General features: G+C 52.4%; 1 protein-coding gene across 7 annotated transcripts in view; it reads left to right on the forward strand.

Annotated features, from left to right (window-relative positions):
• Nucleotides 1–10,508, forward strand: part of Hps1 (HPS1 biogenesis of lysosomal organelles complex 3 subunit 1) — a 29,832-nt gene extending 19,324 nt beyond the window's left edge. For 5 of the 7 annotated variants that reach the window (XM_013115195.3, XM_013115192.3, XM_040744258.1 and 2 more), the window contains 10 exons: nt 98–147; nt 970–1,137; nt 1,232–1,411; nt 2,698–2,759; nt 3,157–3,291; nt 3,361–3,426; nt 4,295–4,439; nt 6,769–6,882; nt 8,857–8,939; nt 9,527–10,508. In XM_013115195.3, the coding sequence (XP_012970649.2) occupies nt 98–147; nt 970–1,137; nt 1,232–1,411; nt 2,698–2,759; nt 3,157–3,291; nt 3,361–3,426; nt 4,295–4,439; nt 6,769–6,882; nt 8,857–8,939; nt 9,527–9,689 (1,166 nt within the window). In that variant the 3' untranslated portion in view covers nt 9,690–10,508. Of the gene's footprint in view, nt 1–97; nt 148–969; nt 1,138–1,231; nt 1,412–2,697; nt 2,760–3,156; nt 3,292–3,344; nt 3,461–4,294; nt 4,440–6,768; nt 7,010–8,856; nt 8,940–9,526 lie in introns of those variants that run through there. The other 2 variants (XR_005876781.1, XM_040744269.1) reach the window with 2 other exon arrangements.
• Nucleotides 10,509–13,118: the final 2,610 nt, after the last annotated feature.

Here is a 13,118-nt window from a genome sequence, read left to right on the forward strand (position 1 = left end):
TCAAAGTATGACCTGATGATTCTTTGGATTTCCTCAGAGTCCGTTGTTATGTCCCCCTCTTGAGGTATTTCCATAGCTCTGTTCTCATTTGTGGCAGGTAGCATCCTCTGGCTGGATGGTGGTACCCCACCCACGGATGTTCTACAGGTGAGTCTCCTGTGTCCCCCCAGGCACTGCTGCTCTGAGATGCTGACAGCTGAGACTTCCCTTCTGGGTAACCCCACCAGCCACAGCTGCACCACTGCCTCCCTCAGGCTCTCCAGGGCGGCTCAGCATGGAAGCAGGGCTGGGGAGAGCAGTGTAGGTGGCCTACCCAAGTTCTTGGAAATGAAGGTCCAACTTAAGTTTTAATATTAAGAAATTAAAGTTTAGGTATCTTCCTTCTATTTAGATATGAGAAATAACAAAAGTCAAATATGGAAGGGACTGGATATCACTCAGTCCCACCCTCAGAGATGGATGCTTCATACTAGTTATTTATTATTTTACACACATGCATGTACACACACACACACACACACATACACACACACACACTGCATGAGCATGTGTGCATACAGTACACATTTTTCTTTTTCACATTTGGAGCCTACCATACTTCACTGACCTCTGTCCTGACACAGTTTACTGAGTTACAGAGTTCTTTCCTCTCCCTGAAGGAGGAGCAGTCCCCCACCTGTGTCTCTTCAGATGGCCCCTGACTACCCACCCAGCTCCCACACACCCCCACCACTGCCCGTCATGGCATCCAGCAGAAGCTAAGGGGCAGATAGCAGAGCGAACGGGAGCTGCTAGAGCAGCCTCAGCAGCGTGAAGCCCTCCGGGCTGGGTTTTCTAGGCGCTAAGCATGTTTACACCTTGTGACTTATAGGTTGGGCAAGGAACAGAGCCATGGGTGGGTGGGCCCAAGTTGTAGAAGAGCCTGGACCTTTTTCTTCCACCAGATTGACAGGTCTTCCTCCTCTACAGATGGCTGAGGGCACCCCCCAGGGGCTGGTGCCACACTCCCCGGAACCTTCCAGCCCTAGAAGGATCTTCCTGGATGCCAATGTAAAAGAAAACTACTGTCCCTTAGTGCCCCACACCATGTACTGCCTGCCCCTGTGGCCAGGCATCAACATGGTGCTGCTGACCAAGGTACAGAGCTTGTCTCACCCTTAGCGGCTTTCAGGGCCTGCCTGGCCTCTCACCGGCTGCTTCACGCCACCCTGGCGTCCACGCTTCCTGGCAGGGTTCCAGCACTGCACTGGCCCTGGTCCTGTACCAACTGCTGGACGGCTTCTCCCTGCTGGAGAAAAAGCTGAAGGAGGGTCAGGAGCCTGGAAGTGCCCTGCGATCCCAGCCCTTTGTTGGAGACCTGCGCCAGAAGATGGACAAGTTTGTCAAGAATCGTGTTGGACAGGAGATTCAGGTAGGTCCTGCACACACCCAGCTCCAGAGAAGAGGCAGAGCTGGCAGGGGGCCAAGTTCATCCCCAGTCGATGAGGGGCACACAGCCCTGGTTCCTGTCCATGTTTGCCTCAGTCTGTGGCCCTAGTTGTCCTCATGAAATGATAAATACCTAATAGCTGGACTTGACATTTTCAGAGCCTCTTTATAGGAATTCGGCAGAACTCAAGCTGTAATCCCCATGCTTTAGACAGGACCCAGGCTTACTTAGATAGCCAAGATGTAGCCAAGAGTAGCCAGCCCATGGGCAGTGGAGCCAGAACCTGCTCATCACGGGCAGTCTCCCAGCTGGCCGAGTGCAGACTGAGACCAAGCACTGAGCATATGGGGAAGTCAGTGACCAGGACATCACAGGAACCCATCAAGGCCCTCCTCAAAGTGGCGGAATTCTAGAACAGAAGGCTCACTGATAGCTTAGGGCCCCTGCTGTAGCTGGAGCATGAGTCTGTTTGGGGAACTGGAATGTGTGTTGATCTGAAAGGGACAAAAGGGCTAGGGGAGGAGAGCAAGTAACTGGATCCCTGGCTTGTCAGCATGGTGTCCTGAGCATCATGGTGGCGTGTCAGGGGGCTGCACAGTATCCTAGGTACCCTGGGCATTGTGATGGCGTGTCAGGGGGCCGCACAGTATCCTAGGTACCCGGGCATCATGGTGGCGCGTCAGGGGGCCACACAGTATCTTAGGTACCCTGGGCATTGTGGTGGCTTGTCAGCGGGCCGCACAGTATCCTAGGTACCCGGGCATCGTGGATACGTGTCAGGGGGCCACACAGTATCCTAGGTACCTGGGCATCGTGGTGGTGTGTCAGGGGGCTGCACAGTATCCTAGGTACCCGGGCATCGTGGTGGCGTGTCAGCAGGCCACACAGTATCCCAGGTGGTGGCACAGCTATTAGAATGCTGACTTCTCACTTTGGGGACAGTCAGCCAGGATCCCCTTGAGGCTGCTCCAACCCATCCCCAGCCCCCCCCCCGCAGCAGTCACTTTCCTTCAGTCCTCAGCTTGTGTTCTTTTGAGGAACTTACCTAGTTCCTCTGATGGGTTCACATCTGTGCCTCTTGAGGCCACGTGACTTTCATAGCCCATAGAAATTGTGCTTTACATCATGCCCTCCTAAGTGACTGCCAGGAAGGCCAGATTTGGTGGCAGGAAGGCAGGTGTACCTAGAGCATCAGGAGGTAGATGGGGTCTCCCTTGGACCTACCTGCAGAGCATGGCCTGGAACAGACCTGTTACCCTTCTTTACAGAGCTCCTGGCTGGAGTTTAAGACCAAGGCCTTTTCTAGAAGTGAAGCAGGATCATCCTGGGAGTGAGTAGCCACACCTGGGGTAAAGGGGGTTTGTTCAGAGGAAGATGCTGCAGAGTCTCCCCAGGTCCTGGGGGATAGAAGATCGGGGAATTGTAGAAAGGGAGTCCCGGAGAGCTGGGGCTAGACCATGGGAGGTTGGAGGGGAATGAAGGCCAGGGACATGAGAGCCTAACACTAAGCACTGAGGCCTGGGCTGTCCCCAGATGGTGCCACTTAAGGCAAGTCACACTCCCAAGTATTAGCAGGAGATGCTATGTGGCAAAAAACAAAAAACAAAAAACAAAAAACAAAAAACAAAAAAAAACACCACTAGGGAAAGCCAGCCAGCCGCTTCCCAGTGCAGTAAGGGTATGTGGCCAGAGACTCTGTGTATCTTACCCTCGGTGCCACTGCCCAGGCTACTCCAGGCCTGTGGAAAGCTGAAGCGACAACTGTGCACCATCTACCGGCTCAGCTTCCTGGCCACTGCACCCAGCAGGGGAGGCCCACACCTGCCCCAGCATCTGCAGGACCAAGCCCAGAAACTCATGAAGTAAGTAAGGGAGCAGGGAGTGGGCAGGGCTCTCCACAGTAGCCTACCTTCAGTTTCTTCCCTCTCTAGGGAGCGACTGCTGGACTGGAAGGATTTCCTGTTGGTGAAGAGCCGGAGGAACGTCACCATGGTGTCATATCCTCTGCCTGACTCAACTAACCCAAGGAAGCCTGGGGTCTCCATGGCACAAAGCCCCAGGGGAAGCTAGACGTGTGTTCTCCTGCCTTGCTGTCCCATGCAGCCATCCATAGCAAAAGCCCAGGGCTGAAATCTCAGGATCCGCTGCTCCAGCGTTGTCTTAGAAGTCTTCAGGGAGGGTTATGTCCACGTTTCCTACCCAGCAGAACGGCAATCCTATTCCATGAGGGCCAGGATACTCTGCTTGCTTTGAGACCTCCATGCATGATCACAGTGCAGCAGCAGTAAAAGCGCTGGGAAGTCACCGTAGATGTATACCCCTGTTTCCAAGACACACACCTAGTTATATTTATGCTGGTTTTCAGGGAGGTTGAGGCAGCTTTTCTTGTTTAAAATCTCCCACGTTTCTGGGCTCAGTGTCTGGAATTTTTGTCTTTAGCAGGAAGCCACAAGGTCCCTTATCCACAAGTCACTGCCCTTCCATGGGAGTCTGCTCCCCTCTCAGACGTGACAAGATCACGTTGAGGGGCAGGCAGTCAGCCAGGCTCATTCGTCAGCCAAGTGGCTCTGTTCACACACCAGCCTCAAGCTGTGTGTTGTTCCTGGAATGACCAGCTGTGAACATGCCATCTTCCTTTCCGTAGAGTGCAGATTATATTAAATATGCAGATGCCAAGGATCTTAAGACTAGATGGGGAGGGAGGCTGAGAGAAAATGAGATCTCTGGGCTTTAGTGGAGGCAGAAACTTGTGTAGAGAAGCAGCCTGGTCCCCAAAAACTCACCTGGAACCCCATGACCAAGGCAGAGGCACCCCCGCTGTCCCCACTGTCAGTGGCTTTTAAACCCCTTAGCTCAAGCCTTCACCTACCTGGAGGACTTCCCAGGCCTGGTCCACTTCATCTATGTGGACCGTACAACTGGGCAGATGGTGGCCCCTTCTCTCAGCAGCAGTGAAAAGATGTCTTCCGAGTTGGGCAAGGGGCCCCTGGCCGCCTTCGTCAAAGCCAAGGTAACTGCTCCTTGCTGCTTGTCAGGGTAGGATACACTGAGGCCTGACTCCCAACCCAGGAGAAATAGGCCATGCTGGTCTCTGAGGCTCTAACTGCTTCCAGCATAGCACTGCTATGCTTGGCCCCCTTTGCCTGTCTGCCTGGTTACATTTGCCATGAGCTCCTAGGCTCGGCAGCTGATCCTCCAGACCCGGAGGGCCTCAGTGCCTGTGTCAGCCATTCCTGGTGTACTTTGGTGTGCCTGGCATCCACGGTGCTAGAGCAAGGCCAGCGCCCAGCATAAGCGATTATTTTGAGTTGGCTGAACTGGAAAGGACGTCAACCAATGTGGGCATCAGAGTTTTATAATGAGTCTTTCTCTGTCCCGCCAACCAGCTCCCAAATAGTGACACGGAAACTTCTTACTAATTATGAAGGCTCAGCCTATAGCTTAGGCTTGTTCCTAACCAGCTGTTATAACTTAAATGAACCCATTTATGTTAATCTACGTTCTAGCACACAGCACTACCTCTCTTCCATCTTCCACCTCCCATCTCCCCATCTCCTGGCTTCTCTCCTGTGCCTTGGTCCCTCCTCCTCTCCCTTTTCTCTTCACAGAAATCCTGCCTAGCTATTGGCTGTTCGTCTTTTTATTACACCAATCACAGCAGCACACTTCCACACAGTGAACAAATATCCCACACAGAATTTGATCAATCTTATCATGCTAGGTATGGAACCCAAGGACTCGTGTACTAAGCCAGCACTCTGCTCCTGGGCTACACCCACAAACGACCAAGTGTAAAACCGGGTGATCCCTGCTACAGGAGCGCCTTCCTCTGTTCTTCTCTTAACTGACTCCTCTTCATGACAGACTGGTAGCTTTCCTTTTGAGGAAGAGAGACACCTCTGCCGCTTCTAAAATGCTGTGTTTTTATTTCACCCACATCAAGTGTATCACGATAGGTAAAATAAGCGAGACGGTGGAGGGCCGGTGTTGGAAAGCCAGCTATGTCCTTGCTGTCTGTGTGGCGTTGTCACGGTTTAGTGACATTTCAGTTCCTTTTTAATTCAAATATCTGTTATGGAGAAGATACTGTTTACCACGTAATCTTAGCGTGACAGGTGCAGGCCACGAAGCACAAGTGAACTCGCAGTGCTGGGGCCGAGTAGGAACCAAGCATGCTCTGCACAGCCCAGCAGTCTTCCTTGCCTACCACCCGTTGGCTCCACATCCCGCTCAGAGGGGTGGGGGCTCTAGCCCATCCCCGCTCAGAGGGGTGGGGGCTCTAGCCCATCCCCGCTCAGAGGGGTGGGGGCTCTAGCCCATCGTTCTTCATTGCCCGTTGCCTTTGTTAAGGTTCATCCCGAGGCTGCTCCCTCTGCATGCATGGGCTGTGTAACACATTCTCACTTCGCATTATGTCAGGTGCAGCTCATCCTGCTGTTAACTCTTTACATGCCTCATCTCTGGCAGCCCCATGACGGCCCATTATGCACATGTAGCATAATTCACAAAGCCATTCCCCACTGAGTGAACCTTTAGATTGTCTCCAGACTGTCACTGTTTTAAATGATTTGTGGGCACACCTGTGCATGCGCCTAAGCCCTCATCCCTGGATGTCCTCAGTATGGATCCCTAGAAATGCCGGTGCGGAGTCAGATGGGAAGGGACGTTATTAAAGTTATCTATTTGTGTTGTCAGGCTGACTTCCTGGAGCTTGTAGCTGGCTCCTGTGTCTGTTGCAGATTTAATTAGATAGTACATTATGGTCAAGTACGAAGTAAATCCCACATCCCTTCCACTGAGGCTTTTGAAGGAGTGGGCCGTTTCCCGGCCCTGGCGTGAAGCGGGCAAGCCTAGTAGACAAGACCCTCCCTCAGGCTGCTCTTGTGCAACCTAGGTGTTGATACCTGCCTTAGGCAGAGCATTCCCAGGGAGGGGCCTGAAGGAGGAAGTTCCTCGGGGCCACCCTATAGTGAGCCTACCTTCAGGCCTGCCCCCTGATGGAGAGGATGCCACAACTCAGGGTTCACTCTACACCTGCATGTGCTTCCCAGTGCCTCTGGCACAGGGCCAGTGCCATTTCCTCCCAGCCCTGCAGGTTTTGTCTGTTTTCTGGGTCATGTGTATGGTAAAGTTGCATGAAACACTTCCACATGTATTTTATCCCCAAGGCAGCCGGTGGGGGAGCTTCCTGTAATGGTTTGCTCCCACTACTCTGAGCCCAGACAGCGTCCTGCCTCTGAGACACCTGGGCTCCCAGGAGCTCCTCGGCTCTGTGCTTTGGTTTTCTGTAAGGAGGCCTTGGCCATGAGAGTGAGGCTAAGCAGTGTTCTCCTCCCCAGGTCTGGGCTCTGGTGCGGCTGGCACGCAGGTACCTGCAGAAGGGCTGCACCACACTGCTGTTCCAGGAAGGGGACTTCCGCTGCTCCTACTTTCTGTGGTTCGAGAATGACATGGTGGGTTTGCCCGGTCTCTGGGCAGGACGGTCCTGAGAGCTGTCCACTGCTCCAGACCCTTGGAGAGCTTTCTTCTCCGCTGTTTCATCTGTCTTTCTCATCTCCTCTTGTCCCTGGTGAACAGCAGGTAAGCACAGCACCATCCAGGTAGATGTGAGCCGGCGGCAGGCTCTCCCTGTTCAGAGGAGGCTCTCGCCCTGGTAGTGTCTTCAGCTGTACCGCCTCAGTTCTGTCACCTGTGTGTACAAGGAAGGCTACACCACGACCCCACTATGGGGGAAGACCCAGGTTCAAAGCAATTGGCCATCCTGCCCAAGGGTGGCCTCCAGCAGGGCCCAGGTCTCTAACTGGCCTGTGCAGCACTGTAGAGCTTACTGCCACCTCAGTGCCATGAGGTCATTGGAAGCCTCTGCTCTCTCTTCCCCATCCCCTTTCTATTGCTGTCCTCCAGACTGCTTCCCTCTCCCTTACTGCCTGATGTCTAAGGATCACTCCTCTCCCCTCAGGGTCTCTCGTCCTGCTCTGCTACCCTTCCTGCCTCTTGCTCTCCTCTCCCCACTCACTCAGCCTTACTACAGTGCGATGTAGTTTCTTCATCTCTTCCTCACAGCCTGGGGGAATGGTTGGGATAGGTTTTATTGACCCATTTTACAGATGGGGACATGCTGCTGTCTTGGAGATAAACACCATGGCTAGGTCCACAAAACTCAAATGGAGCTAGAACCCAAAGTTAGCTGCCCTGACCCTTAAGCCCTTCCTAAGTGCCCTCCAAGTGGTAAAGCTTCTAGGGACAATATTTAGTGTCTAGAGTGACCCCCACTGGGCAGGGGGTACAGTGGAGTCCTGGGAGACCAAGTTTTATCACTGACTGTGACAAGACTCACAAGGGTCTCTGAACACTGCTGAGACATCTTCTGATGGGACAGTCCTCATCTTAGCCTCTCTGGGAGACTCTATAGGCAGAGTGCACATCTTTACAGATCTTCTGTCTCTCTCCCACCTAGTCCTGCCCTGAAAAGTCCCATTTCTTTCAAAGCAGAGACTGGGGGTCTTTTGAGAATCCTTAGCTTCTCAACACCCCAACAGGACCTCCTCCCACCCGCCTACACACCCTGTCACTCTCCCTGGGCCTTTCTGAACTCCCCAGTAACCCAGGTCCACTTGTTGGTAGCAAAAACTTCCAAGTGCAGTCAGAGTTGAACATGGGACCACACTCCTATGTGTATAAGGTGATGGTGGCTGCATCTACCTCCCAGGCAAGACAGCATGGTAAAATGAGGTACAGACGCTGTCCCCAGCATGGGGCACACACACATGGGGCACACAGCATGGGGCACACACACATAGGGCACACAGATAGGGCACACAGATGGGACACACACAGATAGGACACACACAGATAGGGCACACACAGATGGGGCACACACACATAGGGCACACAGATAGGGCACACAGATGGGACACACACAGATAGGACACACACAGATAGGGCACACACAGATAGGGCACACACAGATAGGACACACACAGATAGGGCACACACACATAGGGCACACACACATAGGGCACACACACATAGGGCACACACACATGGGGCACACACAGCATGGGGCACACACACAGGGCACACACACATAGGGCACACACACATAGGGCACACACATAGGGCACACACAGCATGGGATACACACAGGATACATACAGCATAGGGCACACACAGATGGGGCACACACAGATGGGGCACACACAGATGGGGCACACACACATAGGGCACACACACATAGGGCACACACACATGGGGCACACACAGATAGGGCACACACAGATGGGGCACACACAGATAGGGCACACACAGATAGGCACACTCACAGCATGGGGCACACAGCCGGGCCCTGCCAGGCTCTACCTCACCCATCTCTCTCAAGTCCACCCTCTGCTCCCTCCTGTCCTAAGACTGTCTTCGTCCTCCCACAGGGCTACAAACTGCAGATGATCGAGGTGCCTGTCCTCTCAGATGACTCAGTCCCCATTGGAGTGCTGGGAGGCGACTACTACAGGTGATGCTGGCTCACCCTAGAGTCCCATGAGCCCCAGGCCCTGGTGGTGAGGGCTCAAAGTCACCCTAGAGTCCCATGTGTTCCAGGCCCTGGTGGTGAGGGCTCAAAGTCCCAGAGGCCTTTCCAAGAGTGAGCAGCCACCTTGATAAGAGAGGCCTGGGCGTGGGGCAGGGGACCCCATATGGATAGATGAAGCCCCCAGAGGCACACTCAGGTCCCTACAGTCCTGCTGCTGGCCCAGTCCTAGCTGCGTGGGAAGACCTTAGTAGGGGCCCCAGACGATTACTACTACTACTACTACTACTACCACTACCACTACTACTACTACTACTACTACTACTACTACTACTCACACACACACACACACACACACACACACACACACACACACACACACACACAGGTATGCGCGAGTTAGTTAAAACACCACTGTTCAAGGTTAGAGAGCCCAAGAGTGGGACTTTGTCCCTAGGCTGAGCTAGAGCTTAGGAGCAATAGGTAATGTCACAGCCTAGGTCATTCTGTGAGAACTGTGGGTTGGGCATTTTGAGGCTGGCCTTGCCTGAGTCCTGTCCTATCTCCTGCAGGAAGCTCCTGCGCTACTACAGCAAGAGCCGCCCCTCAGAACCTGTCCGGTGCTATGAGCTACTCACCTTGCACCTGTCTGTCATCCCCACTGACCTGCTGGTACAGCAGGCCAGCCAGCTAGCCCGGCGCCTGGGGGAGGCCTCCCGGGTGACCCTGCCCTAGGCAATGTGTGCCTTCCTCTGCCTGATCTGTAAGCCGCCTTGCTTACAGGCATTCCCCAAGGCCAGTCTCCTCCCATCCATCCCCAGCAGCCCTGGGTTCCTCATCATTGGCTCCTCCACACGGGCTGATGAGCAAGCCCTCTCTGAAGGGAGGGCATGCTGTACCTCCATTGGCCTCCAGCACTGTGTGGTCAGAGGTAGCAGCCACTTCTCAGGAGAGCTGCCATTCTGCATGGGGGAGCTGCCTCCTATTCCAAATGAAAGACACTCCCACCAGCATTCCAGCTTGACTACCTCCCCCTGCAACTCTGGGAGAATCCTGTTTCTTCCTGCTTGAACTAGTAACACTACCTCTCAGGGTGGTCAGGAGGATTGCCGATCATGGAGTAGGTGCTCAATAAATGTTGGCTCTTGTCGTCACCATCCAAGCTATATGTGTTCCCTGGACCTCCCGCTCACTCCTGCTTGATCCGGAAAGCCCCATTCCTCTCTCGCCAAACCCTGTCCTCTCAGAGAATCTCCAACAACAACAACAAAAAAAAGGCACCAAAAAACACCCAGTTCCACATTCTTGGTGGCTATGGCAACTCCTCCCCTGAAGTTGGCAGCAGCCCAAGTCCCTGCCCAAAGTACTGAGTTTTTGACCATCCTTGAGCCAAACCCAGCTTGTGGTGGATATGTCATCACCCCTCACCTGCAAGGCTATATAAGTTCCCTGCTTCAGTTCGGGTGTGTGACTTCTCTGGCCCCAATCTCTGGGACTGGAGGACTCACCTGGGAGTTGCTTTGCTCAAATAAACCTGTTCTTTTACTTTTTCAATATGGCTTGGTCTGGCTTACTATGTTGGCAGAGGAACCTACTAACGAAATACAGAAAACCTATTGTGTACCTCTGTGTATTGCCCTTCTGGTGACACTGAAAATCCCTTGCTAAATCCAAGCCTGACCAGGCCTGCTCCTCCCTGCCCTGGGGCAATGGTTCTGAGACCTGAGCCTACAGATTCCAATTCCCTTGGCCCACATGAAGTTTGGACTCTACTGCCCTTTGAAGCTCCCCAGAAAAGCACATGCCCAGAGAACTTCCTAGGGGCACAGCTGTCAGGGCCCGTATAATATTTAGGAAATATATTTTACCTGACCATGAGTATTGGAGAGCCCAGAATTTCTATTGTCTTTCAGATGTTGGCTGATAGCTGTTGGATGGCCTGGCCTCAATGGGGAATTGCTCCTATTATAAATAACAATAGCCTTGGGCCAGGGCAGTCTATACCCACCCTGAAGGCTAGTGAGACATGCTGGTGTGGGGTACCTGAGGGCTTAAATACTTGCAGCAAAGGAGCGTCTCTAGGACTAAGGGAAATATTTGCTATCAGCCCTTTATACATGGTAATAGATGTCTTCTGCCATTGTCCCCACCTTTGGATGATTACTTAAGATGATGCAACAATAAACCATGGCCTTCAGTATTAACTGATTGCCCTCCTGATATGACCAGGTGTCTCTGTCTTGTCTTTAACGTTGGATAGTTAGCCTTCCCTTGTCCACACTTCTCCACTCAAGGTCAGGCCCAGGGTTGTTTGGCTGGTTCCAGTTGCAGCCCTGAAAACATGTTTGTGATAAATGGCCCCTGGAACGTGGGGCTAATACAGACGGTCTGCAACACACAGCCCTCCCTTCTAACCAAGAGATACCTACTCCAGGATAGACACAAGGACCAGAGACCACCTGCAGGCAAATCTCTGCTTCTGGATGGAGGGAAATTCATGGTAGAAATGTGTATCCTCTATGGAAAGTGGTTGGTGCCCTGATGAGTGCAAAGCCCAGTCTCAGGTGTCAGTCTGATGGGACCAGACCCTCACCCAGCCCCCTGCGTTAGCAGCCATGAAAGGCTAAAGAAAAGATACAGCAAGATGTAGGCCTCTTACTCATCAAAATGTGCTGAGCTTCCTGACCTTACCCAACCTCCTAGTCACTAGGAGGTCAGATACCCTCCATGTGGCAAGGAGCCAATCAGAAGTTAGCTGGCGGACTCTGGGCATGCTTTATGGGTTCTGGACATGCTTTATGTCAAAAGTGACATAACAGTGGCATGCAGAGCATAGTAACTGCCCTGGGAGGGCATATAGGCCATAGCAACCAGTTCACCAATCAACAAAGGACAGATGGCCCAAGCCTGGAAGTGCACCACTGAGCCTGAGACTCCACACACTCCCCTTGCTCTACCCAATAAATCCCCTGCCTCTCAGCTCCTCCAGGTGCTTCTCACGGCAACCACTGTGTTGGATGGAAGAGGGAACCAAGACAGTTAACTGGTTAAACAATAAAATAACTCTTGCTTTTGCATCGGAATGGGTCTCTTGGTGATTTGGGGGTTTGGAATTTGGGCACAGAACAGACACTGAAAATGAAGTCCTCAACAGGTGACAGTGAGAAGCACTTTCTTTGGTCCTCTTTAATACTGTGCTTTTGAAAGCCTGAAGAAAAAAAAAGAAAAGAAAAACATCAAAACATTCAAAAGAACTTTGCCTACAACCCACTACTGTTTAGGATGTCCATGTTATGGGTGGGGAAGGTGCACATGTGTGCCTGAGACCAGAGGTCAGCCTCACTGATGAAGCTAGGAACACTGGGGTTACAAGTGCATGAGAGCTACCACTCCTGGGTTTTTTGTTTGTTTGTTTTGTGGGCTCTGCATTATCATGACTGTGTGGCAAATCACTTGATCAACTGGGCTATCTCCAAGCCCCTAGGATACCCACTTTAAAAATATAAAAGTTTCCTCTTAAGTTTTAGTAGCCACATGGTATGAAGTATCTAGTTTAACCAATACCCATGACTTTTCTAGACTATCTGTAAGAATTCAGGCATTATGCTAGCCTACGCCTGTCACCTAGCAGGATGCACTCAGACAGTACCCTGGTCAGTCTCGGTGCAAAAGACCCCTTTGAAAGAAAGACCCAGCCGGGCGGTGGTGGCGCACGCCTTTAATCCCAGCACTCGGGAGGCAGAGGCAGGCGGATCTCTGTGAGTTCGAGGCCAGCCTGGTCTACAAAGTGAGTTCCAGGACAGCATCCAAAGCCACAGAGAAACCCTGTCTCGAAAAACCAAAAAAAAAAAAAAAAGAAAGAAAGACCCCTGCCCACTTACACTTTTTCCCTCTCTCTTTCCTGCTGTTCCCTAAGGTAAATAGGATTTTTCCTGTTTCTCTCTCTCTCTCTCTCTCTCTCTCTCTCTCTCTCTCTCTCTCTCTCTCTCTCTCTCTCTCTCTATCTCTCTCTGTGTGTGTATGTGTGTGTGTGTGTAACTCTTTTCTTTCCTCCTCCCCTGCCTTGCCCTTTCTAATAAAACTCCTCACTAAGCTCTGTCTTCCTGGCATGCTTGTCCCCTACCTCAGTCACCCTTGACTGCCATGGAATCTGCCAAGCCCCCT

Source organism: Mesocricetus auratus, unplaced genomic scaffold (assembly GCF_017639785.1).
Source record: "Mesocricetus auratus isolate SY011 unplaced genomic scaffold, BCM_Maur_2.0 Super-Scaffold_4256, whole genome shotgun sequence".
NCBI classification, from domain to species: domain Eukaryota; kingdom Metazoa; phylum Chordata; class Mammalia; order Rodentia; family Cricetidae; genus Mesocricetus; species Mesocricetus auratus.